The sequence below is a fragment of the Neovison vison genome, chromosome 11 (assembly GCF_020171115.1).
Source record: "Neovison vison isolate M4711 chromosome 11, ASM_NN_V1, whole genome shotgun sequence".
NCBI lineage: Eukaryota > Metazoa > Chordata > Mammalia > Carnivora > Mustelidae > Neogale > Neogale vison.
The window spans coordinates 150,837,969-150,855,902 of NC_058101.1; the positions used below are offsets into that span (position 1 = coordinate 150,837,969).

General features: G+C 39.4%; 1 protein-coding gene across 2 annotated transcripts in view; it reads right to left on the minus strand.

The window, feature by feature from the left end:
* CCDC25 (coiled-coil domain containing 25) overlaps window positions 1-16,930 on the minus strand; it is a 41,684-nt gene extending 24,754 nt beyond the window's left edge. Inside the window, exons 1-4 of one of the 2 annotated variants that reach the window (XM_044225001.1) lie at window positions 16,807-16,930; window positions 11,725-11,772; window positions 7,129-7,168; window positions 1,709-1,760 (exon numbers count right to left, since the gene is read on the minus strand). In XM_044225001.1, coding sequence (XP_044080936.1) covers window positions 1,709-1,760; window positions 7,129-7,168; window positions 11,725-11,772; window positions 16,807-16,834 — 168 coding nt within the window. In that variant the 5' untranslated portion in view covers window positions 16,835-16,930. Of the gene's footprint in view, window positions 1-1,708; window positions 1,761-7,128; window positions 7,169-9,469; window positions 9,541-11,724; window positions 11,773-16,806 lie in introns of those variants that run through there. The other variant, XM_044225003.1, reaches the window with a different exon arrangement.
* Between the last annotated feature and the right edge of the window lie 1,004 nt (window positions 16,931-17,934).

Sequence of the window (17,934 nt, forward strand, 5' to 3'; positions counted from 1 at the left end):
GCTGGCATATACATACATGTAGTTCCTAGACCTCGGAGAGGGCCTAAAGCAATGACACTCCTGGAGAGGTGAGCACACCACATCCAGACTTGGCTTCTAAGTACCATTCCCCAATAAAAGGAATCAGCATCCCTTGAAGAAAGGGATGATTCTAGGACTGTGCAGGGAAAATACAAGACAAGTCCACAGCATCTTGCAAGCCAGAAAGGAAGTGCTCAAAAACAAAAGGATGGGAGCATATCAGAGGAACACAGAAGTCAGGCTGAAAGAGCTCCGACCGAAGCTGGGACAATTTCAGCAACCAAATAACACAGAACTGGTTTATAACCCAGAGTATAAAATAAACATATGAGTCCACAGTGATACAAATAAATTACTGTATTAAATATACAGGGCAGAAGAGGTAAATCTTCCTTATATATGTAAATACTCCACCCACTGCAAGAAGTAGAGCTTAATTCCATCCCTACCCCCTTGAGTATGGGCTGGACTTGATGACTTATTTCCAAATAACAGAGTATGGAAGGGGGGAGAAAAATAACACTCCAGTGGGCAAACCTCGCAAACACTGGCCTGGCCAGGAGATGAAGGTTAGCCATGTCAGTGCTAAGTTCTATCAATGCATGTACCCTTGACATGATGTGATGAGGAGGGCGCTCCACCTTTGTGCTATTTCTTCCTCCAAAACCCAGAACTCCAGTCATGAGGAAAACATCAGATAAACTCAAATTGAGTGACATTCTGTGAAGAACCTGGCCAGTGCTTCTTAAATTGTCATGGTCATGAGAAATACGGAGAGTCTCACATTTTCAGTGTGAAACTGCCACGTATCAGAGCCTAGGCAGATGTGACCATTAAACACAGTGTGGGACACTGGGCTGGTTCCTGGGACAGAAGGAGGACATTAATGGAAAAACTGGTGAAATCAAAATAGAGTCCAGAGTTTAGTTAACAGTAATGTACCAATGTTGGTTTCTTGGTTCTAATCAATCTGCCATAGTCATGTAAGATGTTCACAATGGGGGGAAAATAGGCATGGGGTCTAGGGGAACTCTGTGCTATCTCTGCAACTTCTCTCTAAATCTAAAATCATTCCAAAGACATTAAAAAAAAAAAAAGGAATATACATAGCAAGTATATACACCCTATGATTCAATTGTATAAAATGTAATATATGAAATAAAGATATTAGAAAAATAGCACTTTTATGTTACTAGGAGACACTTGCATTTTTTTTTCCCTTTACTAATTTAGTGCTGTTTTAAATGTCTCAGAGAAGCCCCTGATAACTGGGAACATCAGTCCTCAGCGAGGCAGGACAATCCCATGAGTGTGAGAAAAAGGAACCACACATGATCTCCACAGGAAAAGACAGAGGTCCAGAATTGTCAACTGAAATGAAAGGGAGAGGAAGCAGAGGTGACAAACCACACAGCTGAACTGGCAGGATAATTACGCCAGTCAGGGCAGTGGTTCTAGCTGGGGTATATGGACGATGGCCCCTTCCAAGTATCCAAAAATCACCAGACTTTCCCTTAAGTGATGTTCCAGGTCAGGGGTAAGACATCTCTTCATTTGCTCATTTTTCAACTGTTGTACATATTTATTACTTTAAGTAATTTAAACTGCAAAAAAAAAAGGACAGAGGACGAGATAGGATTTTCATCCCCAGAGAAAAAGTCATGAGTCCACGTTTAAATCCAGTTACCTTATGTAATCGAAGGTATACATGAGCCGAAGAGAGTTTGTCCACATGAAACCTACAAAGAATGAAAACCACTTTTAGCAAGAGGTATAAGACAACCATCTCCTCAGGTCCCTTGCATTTAAAGCATTCCAATTCAGAAAGTATTAACTCAGTGCTTACCACATGCCAAGCACCACAGGGAGTATAAAACACAACCATGGCCTCCAAAGGCACTATCAACTGGGAGAGGTAAGATAAACACGAAAAGTTCTGCAGCTGTGTGAGACGAAGTGCCAAGATGAATACCAGAGAAATGGAAATACCCTGGAAAGGGTGATTTTTCCAGTGAGAAAGAGCTACCCATGACCAAAGGCTTCTCTGAAGGACTGAGGTTTAGAGAGTCCCTGAAGGAAGCAGAGGACTTAGAGAAACACAGGGAAAGGAATTTCAGGTGAGGAGAGAAGGGAATGAAAGACATCATCAAGACTTGAGTGTTGCAAGCCTGGGAGACTGGTAGGACCACGGGGGGAAATACTTTATAGCTGGAGAAGACACCAGCTTGGGAAAAAAGATGAGAGGTTTGGTTTGAGACATCCTAAGTTCCAAGGCATGGCAAAACAATCCAAAGAGAAGCACAGAGTTGGGAAAGTCATAAAATGGTCAGACCAACAACTCATCCTCCCTCACATCTGGCAGTGGCCCTAATACAGGCCTTCTCGGAAAGCATGGGACATACCCTTTATGATACTGTCCTAAAAACATTTGGAATGTCCTCCCATCTCAATATCCCAAATAAAACCTTACCTTTTATTAAGGCTCTATCACCCACCAATGTAATGAAATCTTTCTAAACTTAATCCTTTTCTCACCTAGTCTAGTGGTTAAGGTTTTCATACTTATAATTTACCAAATAAAGTTGACTTTCTCTCTTTTCAACATCCAGAGATGCCCCCAGGATTCTAGCACCAAACAACAGTAACACATGATGGTCACTTCGGGATTCTGTTAACTTGACTTGTCTCTTCCTTAGTCCATAATGTCCCGGGCTGTAGAGTTTTCAGTAAAAACCTAAGGAGGTTCCATTGCATCCCATTATGTATTTCTTAAGACATTTTCTTAGCATTAATGTATCTTTCAGAAGTGAAAATAGTCACTCACACCTAGTACAAGATGCAGACAGTATGATTCTACATAAATGTTAAGATTATGGTGTTCCTAATATTCTTTTCAACAAATTAAGCATCTTGTTAGTCACTGTGGATACAGAAAAACAGTACACATTTTTGGCAGTCAATGATGACTCTAGGTTTTTTTTTTTTTAACTTTTTATTTTTTAAAAGATTTTTATTTATTTATTTGACACAGAGAGAGCAAGAGTTCACAAAGCAGGCAGAGAAGCAGGCAGAGGGGAAAGCAGGCTCCCTGCTGAGCAGAGAGCCCGATGTCTATGGATGCCTATGCCAGGCTTGATCCCAGGACTCTGAGATCATGACCTCAGCCAAAGGCAGAGGCTTAACCCACTGAGCCACCCAGGTGCCCTCTAGGTTTTATTTTTAACCATCACTGCTAGCCAGAAGTGGATACTGATTTTTCCCCAACTGGTTCATTTACTCATTTGCATTCCATATAAAAGATTGCTACTGATTATCGTCTTCAGCTTGGCCTTTTCCATTGGGAAAAAATGTGTTTTTACAAATTTAGAAATTATCTATCTCATTACTCTCTTTCAGAATCTTAGGAAAGACTCCATGAGGAAGCAAGTTCAGCTGAGAACTAACTCCTCCCATTCCAACTTGTTTTATTTATTTTTTTATTTTAAAGATTTTATTTATTTATTTCACAGAGAGAGATCACAAGTAGACAGAGAGGCAGGCAGAGAGAGAGAGGGAAGCAGCTCCCTGCTGAGCAGAGAGCCCGATGCGGGACTCAATCCCAGGACCCTGAGATCATGACCTGAGCTGAAGGCAGCGGCTTAACCCACTGAGCCACCCAGGCACCCCCATTCCAACTTGCTTTAAACCACTTCTCCACTTACAACAACTTTTTCCCACATACATACAGTAGTTTAATTGTATTCTGATTTCCTTTAAGAAAAGGTCTCTGATATGGAATTTTGTCAAAGGAAGTACACAAATAATTCAACGTATATCTAATCCCAAAACCCACAGGGGAATATATCACTACTGATACACAGACCAATTCCACACTGGTAGGTTAACCTCTATGAGGGCACAGGGAATGCAGGGAAATACAGGGCTTGGTTAAACTGTAAAAACAAACAAAAAACCCCCCAAAAACCCAGCTCTACAAGTTTCCTTAAAAAAACTTTTCCAAACCTTCTAAAATGTTTATTCCAAAAAGTTTCAATTATTCCCCGTAGTTTCCTAGTTCCTTCTTGTCCTTGTTATCTTCCTTTCTCTTACTTCATCCCTGTTTTCTTTACTGAATTCAAAGACTAGAAAGCTCAATAAATGATTGTCAATGACTGGGAGATGCAGACCCTCAAAACTGAGTCATTTAACTCCTCAAAGTGGGGTCCCTGGAAATAGTGTTCACTAGGGTGTCTGGAGGCAAACTATTTCTATTTTTCTTTTTCTTTTGTTTAAAGATAAACCCAGTTTCATTCTCACTTAGTCCCGGGAAAATCCTTTGCTTAAAGGTGCCTCAGAAGGTTTTCTGGTACAAACTCAGGTAAAGTTCCAAAGTGTACCTTGGAGAGACAAGGTTGGAAAAATCACCTTGGAATGCTGATCAACTGAATCATTCCTAGCATGCCGAGGACTGTTCCCAGGATTGCCAAGACAGTCCTGAAACTGAGGGCTGGCTATTCCACCTTACATTAGGCCCCAAATAACTTCAGAACGTAAAAGTCCATCACTTCCAACAAGTCATTAGTCTCAAGAGTTGGTCAAGATGGGTATCAAGGTATCTATAGACATTAATTTGGTTAAATAGCATTCCAGGAGAGAGTAAACCATAGTGAAATAAAAAACTCAACTCAGAACACATAGGGCATAGAAATTTCTCTTCCATGTACTTAATTTTTAAAAAAATTAAGGTAAAAGGCTGTGGTAAATTGACTTCCGTGGTACATCTGAATACTCTGAATATGGCACCTTTACTAGGCGAGTATTTACACCTCAAACGTGACATGTTAGAAATTCACAGCAGATAACTACATAACAGAGGCAGCCATTCTCATCTCCCTTGGCAGGATCTGGAGCTCTGTGGGTTTTAAGGACAACTGAAATAAGCCAGCTCAGTGATACGCCCTCAAAATGAAGATACCAGAATGCAGTTATTGTGGAGAAATGTCCAGTAGAGATGACTGCTAGAGAGGAAGAAAGTTAATCAGGAAGTTAACAAATATTTATAGGACATGTGCCATAGGCCAGGTGCTATGGTGGGTAATGGGATGGGATAGTAAGTAAAGTGATCATTGTCCTCATGAGGCGTATAATCTAGAGTTCCAAGAAGGTAAGCAGTGCTCAGTCCAAAAGCCCCTTGGCAGTGCACACTGCCCACCTGAGGTAAGAGGGAACCAAGCAGTGTCTACCTTGAGGACCCCTAATTTTTGAGTTCAGAAGACAGGCCACTGTGCTGGAAGAGGGGGCAGATTGAAAAAAAAAAAAAAAAAAAGACTTTAAAATTCTTCATGTTTATAGTGCCTCCGGGCTCCTGGAGTGTGGACTTCAGAGAAGACAGACAGGAAAGCATTTCCTCTTAGTCATGAATTATCCCCTCCATCATAGGGCAGACTGAAGCAAGAGAGGAGGCGCCCTTTGGTGGGTACCTGCAGCTGGGCTTGGGGGTTCTGGGGATGGCCATCTCTGGCGGGGAGCTTAGGCTAACCTCTGTGCAATAGTTTTCCTATTAAATGTCCAATGCTGTCCACTTTATTGAAACTAAAGCAGCCCTTCTAAAAAGTGTCTAACTTCTGTCTCTCTAGGGAATTGAGTGAAGGATCCAGGCCCACACTTGGGAGAAAGGAGGTCCAGAGAGAGCTGCAGCAGTGGCCCGAGGGAGGAAGGAAGTCACATTTAGCCAGAGCGCAGCAGCCGAAGGGAAGAAAAAAAGTTGGTACTTCAGAACTCGAGCCAGCTGGGGAAACAGCAACAACCAGAGCATAGCTGTTCAGTCTCCCAGAGCCTTAGTTTCTTCGTCTGAAAATGGGTATAATACCAGTAACTCTTTTACAGGGTTACTGTGAAATTAAAGGTATTAATAAAGTAAACATCTACCAGCACTTGGCATGCAGTTAGGTATTCAATACGTCTTTGTTATTACTATCATTAAAGCAAATAGGATCTGTGTGCTTATCTTTAGGGACAGCACTGAGGGGAGGGGCGGTGTTTGGGGAGTCGTGGAGACCATTTCCTGCTCTCTATATAGAATTAGGCTTCAGGAAGAATAAATAAAACAAGATGGGATTGGGAGGAAGACAAACCATAAGTGACTCTTAATCTCACTAAACAAACTGATGGTTGCTGAGGGTCGGGGGCGGAGGGGGGGTGTCAGTAGGGAGAGGAGGGTGGGGTTATGGACATTGGGGAGGGTATGTGCTATGGTGAGTGCTGTGAAGTGTGTAAACCTGGCGATAGACAAACCTGTACCCCTGCGGATAAAAATACATTGTATGTTTATAAAAAATAAATAAATTTAAAAAAAGAATTAGGCTCCAGGAGACACATCACAAGAGTATAAGTTGAAGACAGAAAAAGAATGCAAACTGAGCCCAACAGTATTATGTGAAAGTCATGGGAGTACATGTCCTCCTAAAAGGTTCAAGGTCTGAGAGGTAGAAACGCCCATATGGCATTCTAAGGCAGTCAGAAAAAGAACTCAACTAAAATGAAGGAGTTTTTTGATCATTGGTCATTGTCCTTTGGGCTGGGTTTTGTGAGCAGCAAAAATAATCTTGGAAGGAGGCGAAGAAAGTAATTATTATGTTTTAAATTTCCAGAAAATGTTTTAAAGAGGGAGTAGAGGCTGGATCAAGATGGTGCTAACTTCATGAGGGAGCTGGAAAGACAAAGGGAAGCCAGATTCTGTTTTCTTTAAAGCTGGACCTGGTCAGATGCTCTATCTATTCCATCTACAGGAAAGCTTCTACTTTCCTCATTGCAACTTGTAAGGCCCTCACTCATCCTTTGTCCTTTCAGGAAGAAGGGTCTGAGTGTGTGAGTGAGATGGTCTCATTAGCCTACTATGAGAAGACACACATGAGGTTAAAGGAAAGCCTAGGTTCTAGAGGCCTAGTCATCCCTAGTTTACATGGCAATTGTAAATGAGGGGAGCTGGCAGGCAGCTACTTACCACTGACCATTCATAAACAAAATGCAAAGCGTTAAGTTCTAGGTTTCAACATAAATACCAGGTGGGCTGGCCAAATCTAAAAAAGTAAACAAGGCATAGAAAGCAGAAGCAAAATTATTTCTTACCAAATATCTTCAGGCCAGCCATGCTTTATTAGATCTTCATCTATAGTGAGAAACAAGAAAACAAAGAAAAGGTTTAAAAAAAAAACCTGTCAAATGAAAATATGCCAGAGTTTATAGTAAGCTGGGGAGTGGAGAAATACCAAGCCTTTCCACAACCGTTTCTCTCACTTAATGGAGGAAAGAGTAATTCAGAGAGGCTATGATACTTGAAAACACAAGAAAAAGAAAAATTTGTAAAAATGGTTTTTACATTTGGGCCATGATAATTGTTATTATTTTTATAATAACACTTCTAAGAAACTTCAAAGATATTTCTATTAAAAAGTAATGAAACTTCAAATCAGAGCAGCTAAGAAGTTAGATGAGGTCTTACAAAATTGATGCACTGTAAGAAATTTGTTAAAATGGTTTTGCTAATCAGAGAATCGCATTTTACTTTTTTAAAAAAGACCTCTCAATTATAAAATTGTAGGACATTAGAGGATGCAACAACCACCAGAAGTATAAAAAAGGAAATAAAAATCACCTAAAATTCTGTCACATATAAAACAAAAACAAAATAGAAGAAATAGCTAGAAATTAAAACTGTCTCTCTGGGATGGAACATGGGTGTTGGAAAGGATAGGGTGAAAAACAAATGTTTTTATGATATGCATTGTTACTATTTGAAGTTCTGAGCTATGTATTTGTTAGATCAAAGTAAAATAAAAAATGAAAAAGTTCTTTGGAAACAATGACTACTTAATTCTGTCATGTGAATAAACTTTTCTACTGTTCATATTTGTACTGTTTTTAATTATAAATACTTTAGTAAATATTTTTAAAATAAATATGTCCATATTCCTGATTATTTCCTTCAAGCATATTTATAAAAGGTGAATTATTCCTTCAAAATGTATACTTTTACATTTTTAAGGCTAATAATATATTATCAGTACAGAAAAATAGTATCAATATACATTTCCAATAGCCACATTAATAATTAAAAACTAATTGTGTTTAATACAAAAGCATTATTTAAAGTGTTAGATACAAGGTTAAAAACTGTAAGGTAAACAAAATGATTAATGTGATGATTTAAAATGTACCCAAGAAAGTATAATCTATCTAACTTGAAAGGGGTATTCATTTTCCAGAAAAACAAAAGGATAATAAATCTTGGATGAGGGTGCAGACACCATAAATTTTCTGAAGGGCTTCCTACTAGCTTAAATGGGAAGCTGAGCCAATAGCCAACAAGTAACCAAAAAAAGTAAAGGGAAATACAAAAACCTCTTTCCCTCAGTCAGGCCATGTTTGGCTCCCTGGTGACACCTGCTGGCTAATAAAAAGAAAACATCTGAAAGCTTTTCAGTAAAAGAAAATTATTCAATTAAAAATTCACTTATGGGGACGCCTGGGTGGCGCAGTTGGTTGGACGACTGCCTTCGGCTCAGGGCGTGATCCTGGAGTCCCGGGATCGAGTCCCACATCGGGCTCCCAGCTCCATGGGGAGTCTGCTTTGCTCTCTGACCTTCTCCTCGCTCATGCTCTCTCTCACTGTCTCTCTCTCAAATAAATAAATAAAATCTTTAAAAAAAAAAAAAAATTCACTTATGTTCCACGTAGTCACTTGTCTGAAGTCATCAAGTCTGTTAGAAATAAGTATGAAGTGCTAGGAACACTAGAGAATGGGGTGTTTTAAAAATTTAATATTTTCATACAAAGTTGACTAGGAAAACGGACATCTCCAAATAACTCCAAATGGTCGTGGGGAAAAAATGTTCTATCATAGATTTCTTTCTACATACATTTTAAGGACAGCAAAACACCACTCCAGTGGGTTCTGGAAAGAATCTAAATTTATATCCGTAGAATCTAAATTTATGTCTTTAAATATAAATCTGTACATAAAAGTTTCTACAATGGACATTCCTTTAAATGGGCTACAATCAAGCCCATCCTAATCCTTCCTTCTCCACGAAGCCTTCCTGGTTCTCTCCCAATCACTCTTACTCTCTGCCTCTCTACTGCTATAGCACTTACTCATACTGCTTCAGTGAACCCATACTTTGTTTTTTTTTTTTTTTTTTTAAAGATTTTATTTATTTATTTGACAGACAGAGATCACAAGCAGGCAGAGGGAAGCAGAGAGAGGGGTAAGCAGGCTACCCACTAAGCAGAGAGCCCAAGGAGGGGCTTGATCCCAGAACCCTGGGATCATAACCTGAGCTGAAGGCAGAGGCTTTAATGCACTGAGCCACCCAGGAGCCCCTAACCCACACTTTTTAAAATAGGCTTCATTTTTAAGAGCAGTTTTTAGATTCACAGCAAAATGATCATTATTTGTTTTTGCATGTACCTCTCCACCTTTAATGCTGCAAAAGCACAGATTACATCTTCCCCTTTGGCTACTCAGAGAGGGTGGCATGTGGACCCACACAGATCAGCCTCAGCAAATAGTAAACTAAAATGGAAGGAAAAGAGAGACATGATGGGACTGTCCCTGGCACAGCTGCCTTGGGAGCTCGTCAATGAGAAGCAGTATCAATGCAGTCCTTCATTGTAAGAAATAAAGTTTCCTGCCCAGAGTCATACAGTGCAAAACCCACACAACCGTAGGGAGCAGCTCTCCTTTAGGTGCTTCTCAGTAACCTAAGTCTTGGGCTTGCATCCTCAATGTAGTAGAAAGCAAAGTAGATTTGATCAGGTATGGATCTATATCTAGTGTAGGTAACCAGGACTGGTTCTAACTGTTCCTCCTTGTTCAATGTTCTATATAAGGAGACAGCATCCTCTTCTCAGCCACATTCATCAGGAGGATGCTATGAAAAAAATACAAATTACCTATGATGATGTATGAGTTACTAAGAGAAATAGAAAACTCAAGTATTAATATAGCGCAGATTGCTTCTCTATAACTCACACCAGAGACAATGTCATATATTTATTATAAGGAAAAACTGTTTAAAAATTACTTTATTCTGTTGTTTTTAGGGTTTTTTTTTTGGTCTTGGATGGGATGTAATTGTCTTGCTTATTCTCATTCTGCTTTATGCAACCAGTATTATTGCAAAGTTCTAAACCATTTATACAGATCTGATTAATAACTATATATATTTACACAGCTATTACATGTATCACATTATACATTTTATATATATTACATTATATGTTATATTAAATATGTGTATATGTTAACTATAGTTCTACATCTACAATACTATAGTAATATATAACATTACTGTTCTCTGACATTTTTTTCATTTTTGGCTTTATTAATTTCATTCATGTCAAATGTCTCATACTGAAGAATGTTATACTTGCCTCTTTTAAAGAATCAAGTTTAAACTGTTGTCAGTTTCAAACTGCACCTGGAACAGACTGATGATTTTAGGGGTGGGGGGGGATAAAGCAATACCTGGAGGTTAAAGAAAAGTAACTGGAAGGAACTGGCCAGCTCTCAGAGTCCTAAGGTGGTCACCCAGCCATGGAGCGGTCCCAGGAGCAAGAGGAGCTGGTTCTGGGGAGCTAAAAAAGCTCCACTGGTGACTCCTACCATTGCTGAGCACCCACCCCAGGCTAGGTGCTTTACTCAGGCTCTTTATTTAACCCTCACACCCTTGCAAGGCAGACAATGGCCCATGATCCTCTTTGTACACCTCAGCAATGTGAGGTTCAGAGAGGTGAAGTGACTACAGCCAGTCTGCTAAGAGCTTGCATTTTAACCCACATGGGTCTGAGTTCAGAGTGCTTTTTTCCAAAACATGACATAACCCCTGTGAGAAGAGCCACTGCATATTCTCCAAGCTTGAAGAAGAGGGGTTCTGTCGGGTCTCCAAGCTCCCCTGCTGCCTATCTTTTCTCCCTCAGCTCAGGGCTGTCAACTCCCTGCTCCATAGCAAGAAAGCTCACCTCCGCTTTCGTCTCCCTCCTCACTCGGGCAACCAGAAGGCCACATCCCTAAAGTGGTTTTCCCTTTTAAACTTTAGTTTACATTGATTAGTGGATCAAAAAATTAATATAGCTGGTTGAGTCTAGCTTTGTAAAAATCAAACAAAACAAAAAACAGGCACAGCAAAAAGTATGGGCATTTTTTGTAAATTTTTATTTTAGTTACATCGATGTGTACAGTGTGGAATAATGTATTTCATTCTGAGCAGAGTGATCAACAAAGTTTGAAAAAAATAATGTTAACATTCTGTAACTCAAAAAGAGCCATCTTCGGCCTCAAAAATCCTAAAAGTATGTTTCCTCTATTCTTAAATGTGGTAAAAACATACAGAAAATGATCTTTACAACTAAGTTACACATGACTTTTACTTGATATAAATTAGCACAAGTTAACCTCTGATTCATATCACCTTACATCTGACGATACCACAAAACTCTTAGTAAAAGTTAAGTTTCTAATCAGCAACAAGTGGTCCAATAGACCCCAATATTATTTGATATAATTAAATAGTAGGAAAGTTAACCTACTGGAGTGTCTTATAATGGGTTTAATTAGTAGTAATTAGCTGAAAACTATCTGACCAACCAAGGCGGGGGTAGGGGAGGAGGCAATTAACACTTACCTGCTGGAAATTTCAAAATCAAATGCTTTTGAAAACTTACTTTCATATTTATCCTTTCCCATGTAAATAGTGTAAGCAGATGAATTAACTAAGACAAAACAAAAATATAAAAAACAGTTAGGTAATTTCATCCCCAACAAAACTGCTTCATGGGAAAAATACACAACAATACTTCGATTAGGGGTTGGCAACACATGGCCCACAGGCCAGATCCCGCCCTTTTTTGGAAGCCCGCATGCTAAGAAATGGCTTCTACATTTTTTAAGGAGTTGAAAACACAAAATGAGGAAGAATAAAGCTAGAGACTGGATGTGGCTCACAAAGTCTAAAATATTTACTACCTGGCCCAAATAGGAAAAGTTTATTGACCTTTATACAATAGATACTTTCCTGCTTTCATCAGGGATAGAGTTCAATACAATTCCATTTCAGCCCTATTCTTTTGCCTTCTTCAAAAGAGTAAAAAAACAAATAATTTAACCTTCACCTCAACCATTTAAAAATAGGCTCCTATACTTAGCTGAGTTTTTTCATAATTTTATTTTGGCAATATTATTCTCTTCCAGGTGTGCTGCAAATTATATATATATAATGCACTATCCCATTCTGGGGAAAGACAGGTTTTCTTTTTTCTTTTTTTTTTTTTTTTGACAGGTTTTCAATTATCTTCAAAATCAGTGACTGAGCCCTGATTACACATTAGAATAACCTTAATTATGTCCCAGGTCTATTAAGACTAACCAAATCCAGATTTCTGGTGGATAAGCAATGATGTATATACACATATATATTTTTTTAAGGATCTTCAACTATCTCTAATGTGAAGTGAGTGTTAGGAAATACTGCCTTAAACCAAACTGAATATTCTAGATATGGCTTACCTTAGAAATGACATTTGTTTTACTGAGCTAGTGACTTGCCGCAGGCATATTCCATCTGGAGTCAAACAAAAATTTAAGTTTCTGAAATTGAAATTCTGTCTGGGCACTGGGTTTCCAAGCTAGTCTACCAAAACTTGTTTGACCCCATCTGGATCTAAACTCCTGAGTTAATAGTCACAGGGCCCCCAATCTGGGCAGCCTCTTGGCTGTCATTCCAGGGCACAAACTAGTACATAAGAGTGGTGCTCCAAAGGCCAGAGGCAGCACTCTCATTTATAAATTTTTAAATAAATTGCCTGTACTTTCAGTAATGATAAACTCCTTAAATTATCAATCATAGTTGCTCTGTTGGGGTGGGAAAATCCCATTTCCTTCAGTTAACTGTTATAAATACCATAACCCAAATTATGGCATTTATGGTAAGTAGTTGAGGAAACTATCTGGAAAAGAGAGAGTATTTGCATTGACTAGTTGACAGAAATACTCATCTATAATTGAGTATTACATTAGCTTGGTAAGACCTTAGCATAGACAGAACAGCCATTATAACAAATGCCAGAAGTGCAGGAATAAAACCATTTCAGATTGTCTCTGTACAACCTAGTGTTATTCTATGTGTACACTCTTTGATCCTATAATGTCACCACTAGGTATATACTATAATGACTCAATCAAGCAATGATGTTCTTTTTACAATCTAAATACCCATTAATTAAGACTGGTTAAACACAGAAGAACATACATAAACAAAATACCACGTACCCACTGAAAACAAAAGGCAGGAATTAAATAACTATTTTTGTATACATATGGCAAGATTCAATTTGTAAAAAATTAATATATAGTTGTATATTCAGGTTTACAACCATATGCTTAATATATGCATCTGTTTTCTTTATATGTATGAGAAGATATATATATAACTATTAACAATACTTACCTTGGCTAGCTTGCTTACCAAATATGTAGATGGTTTTTTATAATCAGAACAAAAGTAATTTTTCAAATGATTAAAATAAAATAAAGCTGTTTGTGCAGGCTAAGCCACCCAAATTGTAGCCAAGAGAGTGAGAGACAATTGTTTGGATGGTTAACCTATAAAATGAGGTAATTAAGAATATAACTCAAGGGGCGCCTGGGTGGCTCAGTGGGTTAAGCCGCTGCCTTCGGCTCAGGTCATGATCTCAGAGTCCTGGGATCGAGCCCCGCATCGGGCTCTCTGCTCAGCAGGGAGCCTGCTTCCCTCTCTCTCTCTCTGCTGCCTCTCTGCCTACTTGTGATTTCTCTCTGTCAAATAAATAAATAAAATCTTTAAAAAAAAAAAAGAATATAACTCAAATGCAAACTAAGAGACATTCTACAAAATAATTCTTAAAAAAAAAGCGTCATGAAAGACAAAGACTAAGCAACTGCTTCAGATTAGAACAGGCTGAAGAGTAATGAATGACAACCAAATGCAACAAATGATCTGTAATGTTCCTTTGTTATAAATGCATTATTAGAACACCAATGAAAACCAAATAAAAGCTGATGAGTTAGTAGTATTGCTGCAATGTTAATTTCCTAATTTTGATAACGAGGAATGCTTTTTGATAACAGAACATCTTTGATTTTAGGGGGAAAAAATCCTGAAGTATTTGGGGGTAAAATGTGACTTACCAAAAAATGACTCAAGAAAAAAAAGTGTGTGTGTGTACGCACATGTGTGCACACACGTGTGGAGAGAGGGAGATGAAGAAAAATAAAGAGGGAAGGAAAGAAGAAGTTCTAATGTTAGAATTTGGGTGATCTAAGAGGTTATAAAGGAAATCTTTCATTATTTTTGTAAGTTTTCTGAAAGACTGAAATTAGTCAAAAGAGAAAATTAAAAAAAAAAAAAAAAGGAAAATGTTCAGTAAGAAATCTGAAGGAAGTTCCTGTGTATGTTAAGAGGGATATAGGAAAAGTAAATTGAATTATTCTAGTACTTTTGCTATTCTTGCCCAAAGAATAGGGTTGATTAGTATGGAATATAGCCATCTTAAAGGTAGAGGATTCAGGTGTAGCAACCAATCCAACTTTAGAGGCTCTGAAATAATTTCATTATTTACAGATGCAATCAAAAGGTACTAGAAGTGCAGATACTGTGTGGATCCATAAATCAGATGGTCTTGAATTTGACAGTGGAAATACAGTAAGGCTAATGTTTCATTATTCCATTATGACAGAGCATGAAACACGAATTAAGTCAAGATTTTAGTCAGAAACTAATTTTAAAAGGAAAAGCAGTAACTTTGTATTGAGATTTTCCCCCATTTAAAAAAAAGTTTTTATACAGCAAACCCTAAGTTGTCTGAAAAGCTTGGCAAGTGCTTTCCTGAAGAATCTGTATGTTCAAGTTGATTTCTCTAAGAGGATATGTTAAAGTTCTATTAATATTTTACTGACCAAGTTAAAATTTTTCCATTAACTTTGCAATTTTATTTTTAAAAATTTTATTTATTTATTGGAGAGCAAGAGAACAACAGAGAGGCTGCAGGAAGAAGATGGGTAGAAGGGAGAGGACGAAGGACGACCCTGGGATCATGACCCAAGCTGAAGGCAGATGCTTAACCGACTGAACCATCCAGGTGCCCCTTGGCAATTTTAAAAGATTTGCTGCCCAAGTGCGTTTTTGTTAGACTTAAAGTCCAAATATCTTTCTAACAGGAAGCAGTTCTGACCTTATAATGGAAGCCAATGAGGAAAACATGACCCATAATCTGCTAAAACACTGCTCTATTATGGGCATCTGTGTAAGTACAAATAGTGCTCAAAGAATTTAGAATGGCTTTAAGGAGAATAAAGCAGCTAACATAAAATACATGTAGTACCTATAAACCCCGCCTGTATTTTTTATTTCATCATTGGGCTTCTTCTTTGGATGCCTATATTGTTGGGAACTCTCATGAGTGGAGAAGCTAAAAAGAGATTGGAGTTAGGACAAAGTCAGCAAACAAAAAAAAAGGGAGGATGCTATTAGGGGTCAATAACAGCTTTTCAGGCTAGTGTGAATTATTTCTGACAATTTTAATAATAAGGGTAATACAAACCAACTCTATAAAAGCAGACAAATGGCTTAGGGCACACTGTCAAGTCTAGACTACCGAAAAAAATGAGATGGGACAGTGTTATGGAACGAGGATGGGGGCAGTCTGTGAGCAAATTCCCTGGGCTTTAATGTTCTCATCTTTAGAGAAAGTATCACCTTATTCAACAACATGAGGCTGGTTTCGCTTAACTCTCACGTTTAACAAGTAAGCAGAGAGAGTAACAACAGAATAGTATGTGCTGTGACTAAGTCAAAAAATACCTTTATTCAATAAGCATTTATTAACTACTATAAGCCAGGCACCAGACTAGGAAACAAGGAGATCTGCCCCTGTCCTCAAGAAGCTTACACTCTAGATTAAGCAGTCAGCATCTAAAACCAAAGATACACAGGGGGTGTTAATGGGGTTCCCCAAAGGGGTTTAGCTAAGTAATCTCTGGGTTAGGTTGGGAGAGGCATTTGCAAAAGATGGGCCAGAGCTGTCTTACGCGAGTTAATGAGATTGATCAGGCAAAAGGAATAACATAAGCACAAAAACCGAGGTCAAGACATAGCATTTCCTGGGAACTAAAAGCACCCTTTCCTGGGCTGCCAAAGACAAATCAGAAACACTATCATGTGTCAAATTTTGAGATCTGGGACATCAACTCTAGCCAGTGAGTGGCTGTACCGCCACTCCACCGTTTGTTTGTTTTTACTGTTTTATGTTGCATTCCAGGACCTACAACGCTATCCTAGAAGGGTAAGGCGCACTTCCTGGAAGGCAGTGTGGTTGGCAGGTAAACCCCTTCTCTCTCCAAGTGGGTAATTACCAGGACGCAGTCAGAATAAAGGTCAAGGAGGTGGAGATGAGACCTGCGACGGGGGTGTGAAGAAGCCCACAAACTCTGCCCAATTCCAGGTAGCGAAGGGGGGTCTTTCCGAGGAAAAAGAACTCCCGGATGCAAAGACAGCAGGAGTGATGGTCCATCTACACTCCCCCAGACCCACACAAGGGGCACAGGGGGAGGACAGGGACGGACACAAAGTGGGGACCGAAAGGGCGTAGGAAGAAGCCCCCACTGCCGAGGAGGAGCAGCTTTAAGATGAAGTTCAGGCTGAACAGCCGGGGGTCCCGGCTTCGGAGCCCCACTGTAGAGCAGGGACGGAGGAGGTCACCGCGCCCACTCACCGCTGTTGCTGGTAAAGTAGAAAACCATGATCTCGGCGGCGGCGCGAGGACTCCAGCGCTCAACAGCAGCACTCAACTCGCTAGCTCAGGATACCAGAGAGCGGAGGCCGCCTGTTCCCCGGAACTCCTCACGCACTTCCGGCGGACGTCGGGTCGCGTCATAACGCCAGCCTTTGGCGCCATCTTTAATCCTGGCGAATTGGTGAGTGGGGGAAGGGTGCGGGCGGGCTAATAGCGTTCATTGGTTTGAGGGTTGAAGGAAAGTAGATGGAGCTAGGACAATTCGTAGTTGGAAAACGCAGCGAGGAAATTCTATCCTCTTAAAAGAAAAATACCTTTGGCCGACTTTGCTTTTAGAGTCACCACCAAGTGAGCGGTCTTATCCTGAGGCTTATGTGTTGGTTGTTCACTGCTACCCATCACCCCCTGATGTGCTCCGGCACAGCAGAAACCATTGCCTCCACAGTTTTCCCTGCGCCAATCACAGTAGCTGGCACGTAGTAGGAACCTTTAATTTTGAAATGAACCCAAATGCTTCCACTATTCATATTCTAGCTCCACCACTTACAAGGCATTTGTTGGCCACATTTTGTGCTTCACTCACCTAATCTGCAAAATGAAGATGAATACAGCAACTAATTCATAGATTACTTTTCCAAGGTGAAGTAAGTTAACAGGTGTAAATGGTTAGAATATAGTGAACGGTTAACTAAACTGATTTGTTAATGACATTCCCCACAGGCATATGCTTCTTGGGGTTTGGACTCAGGACTAGTCTGCTATAAACTCTATGATGGGCCATCCATTACCTGTGTTATAGGGCAAATTCCAAACCAATGAATCTTAGAAATCTAACTGCTTTTGTCACGTGGGAATAATATTACTTATGTAAATATCCCTAGCAGTTAGTTTTGACTTGATGGTTTCTCTTCACTCCGACAGACTACGTTCTATGAAGAAAAGTGCATTCTTCACCCAAATTTATTTAGAACTAAAAATGTGCCAAAGACTGTACCAGGCTCTGGTGACACAAAGATAGTAACAGTAGCTGACAGCCCATGAGTACTTTAAGAACCACAGAGCTTCCCAAAGCAAGAACCTAGCTATATCCTATAAATAGTAATTGTT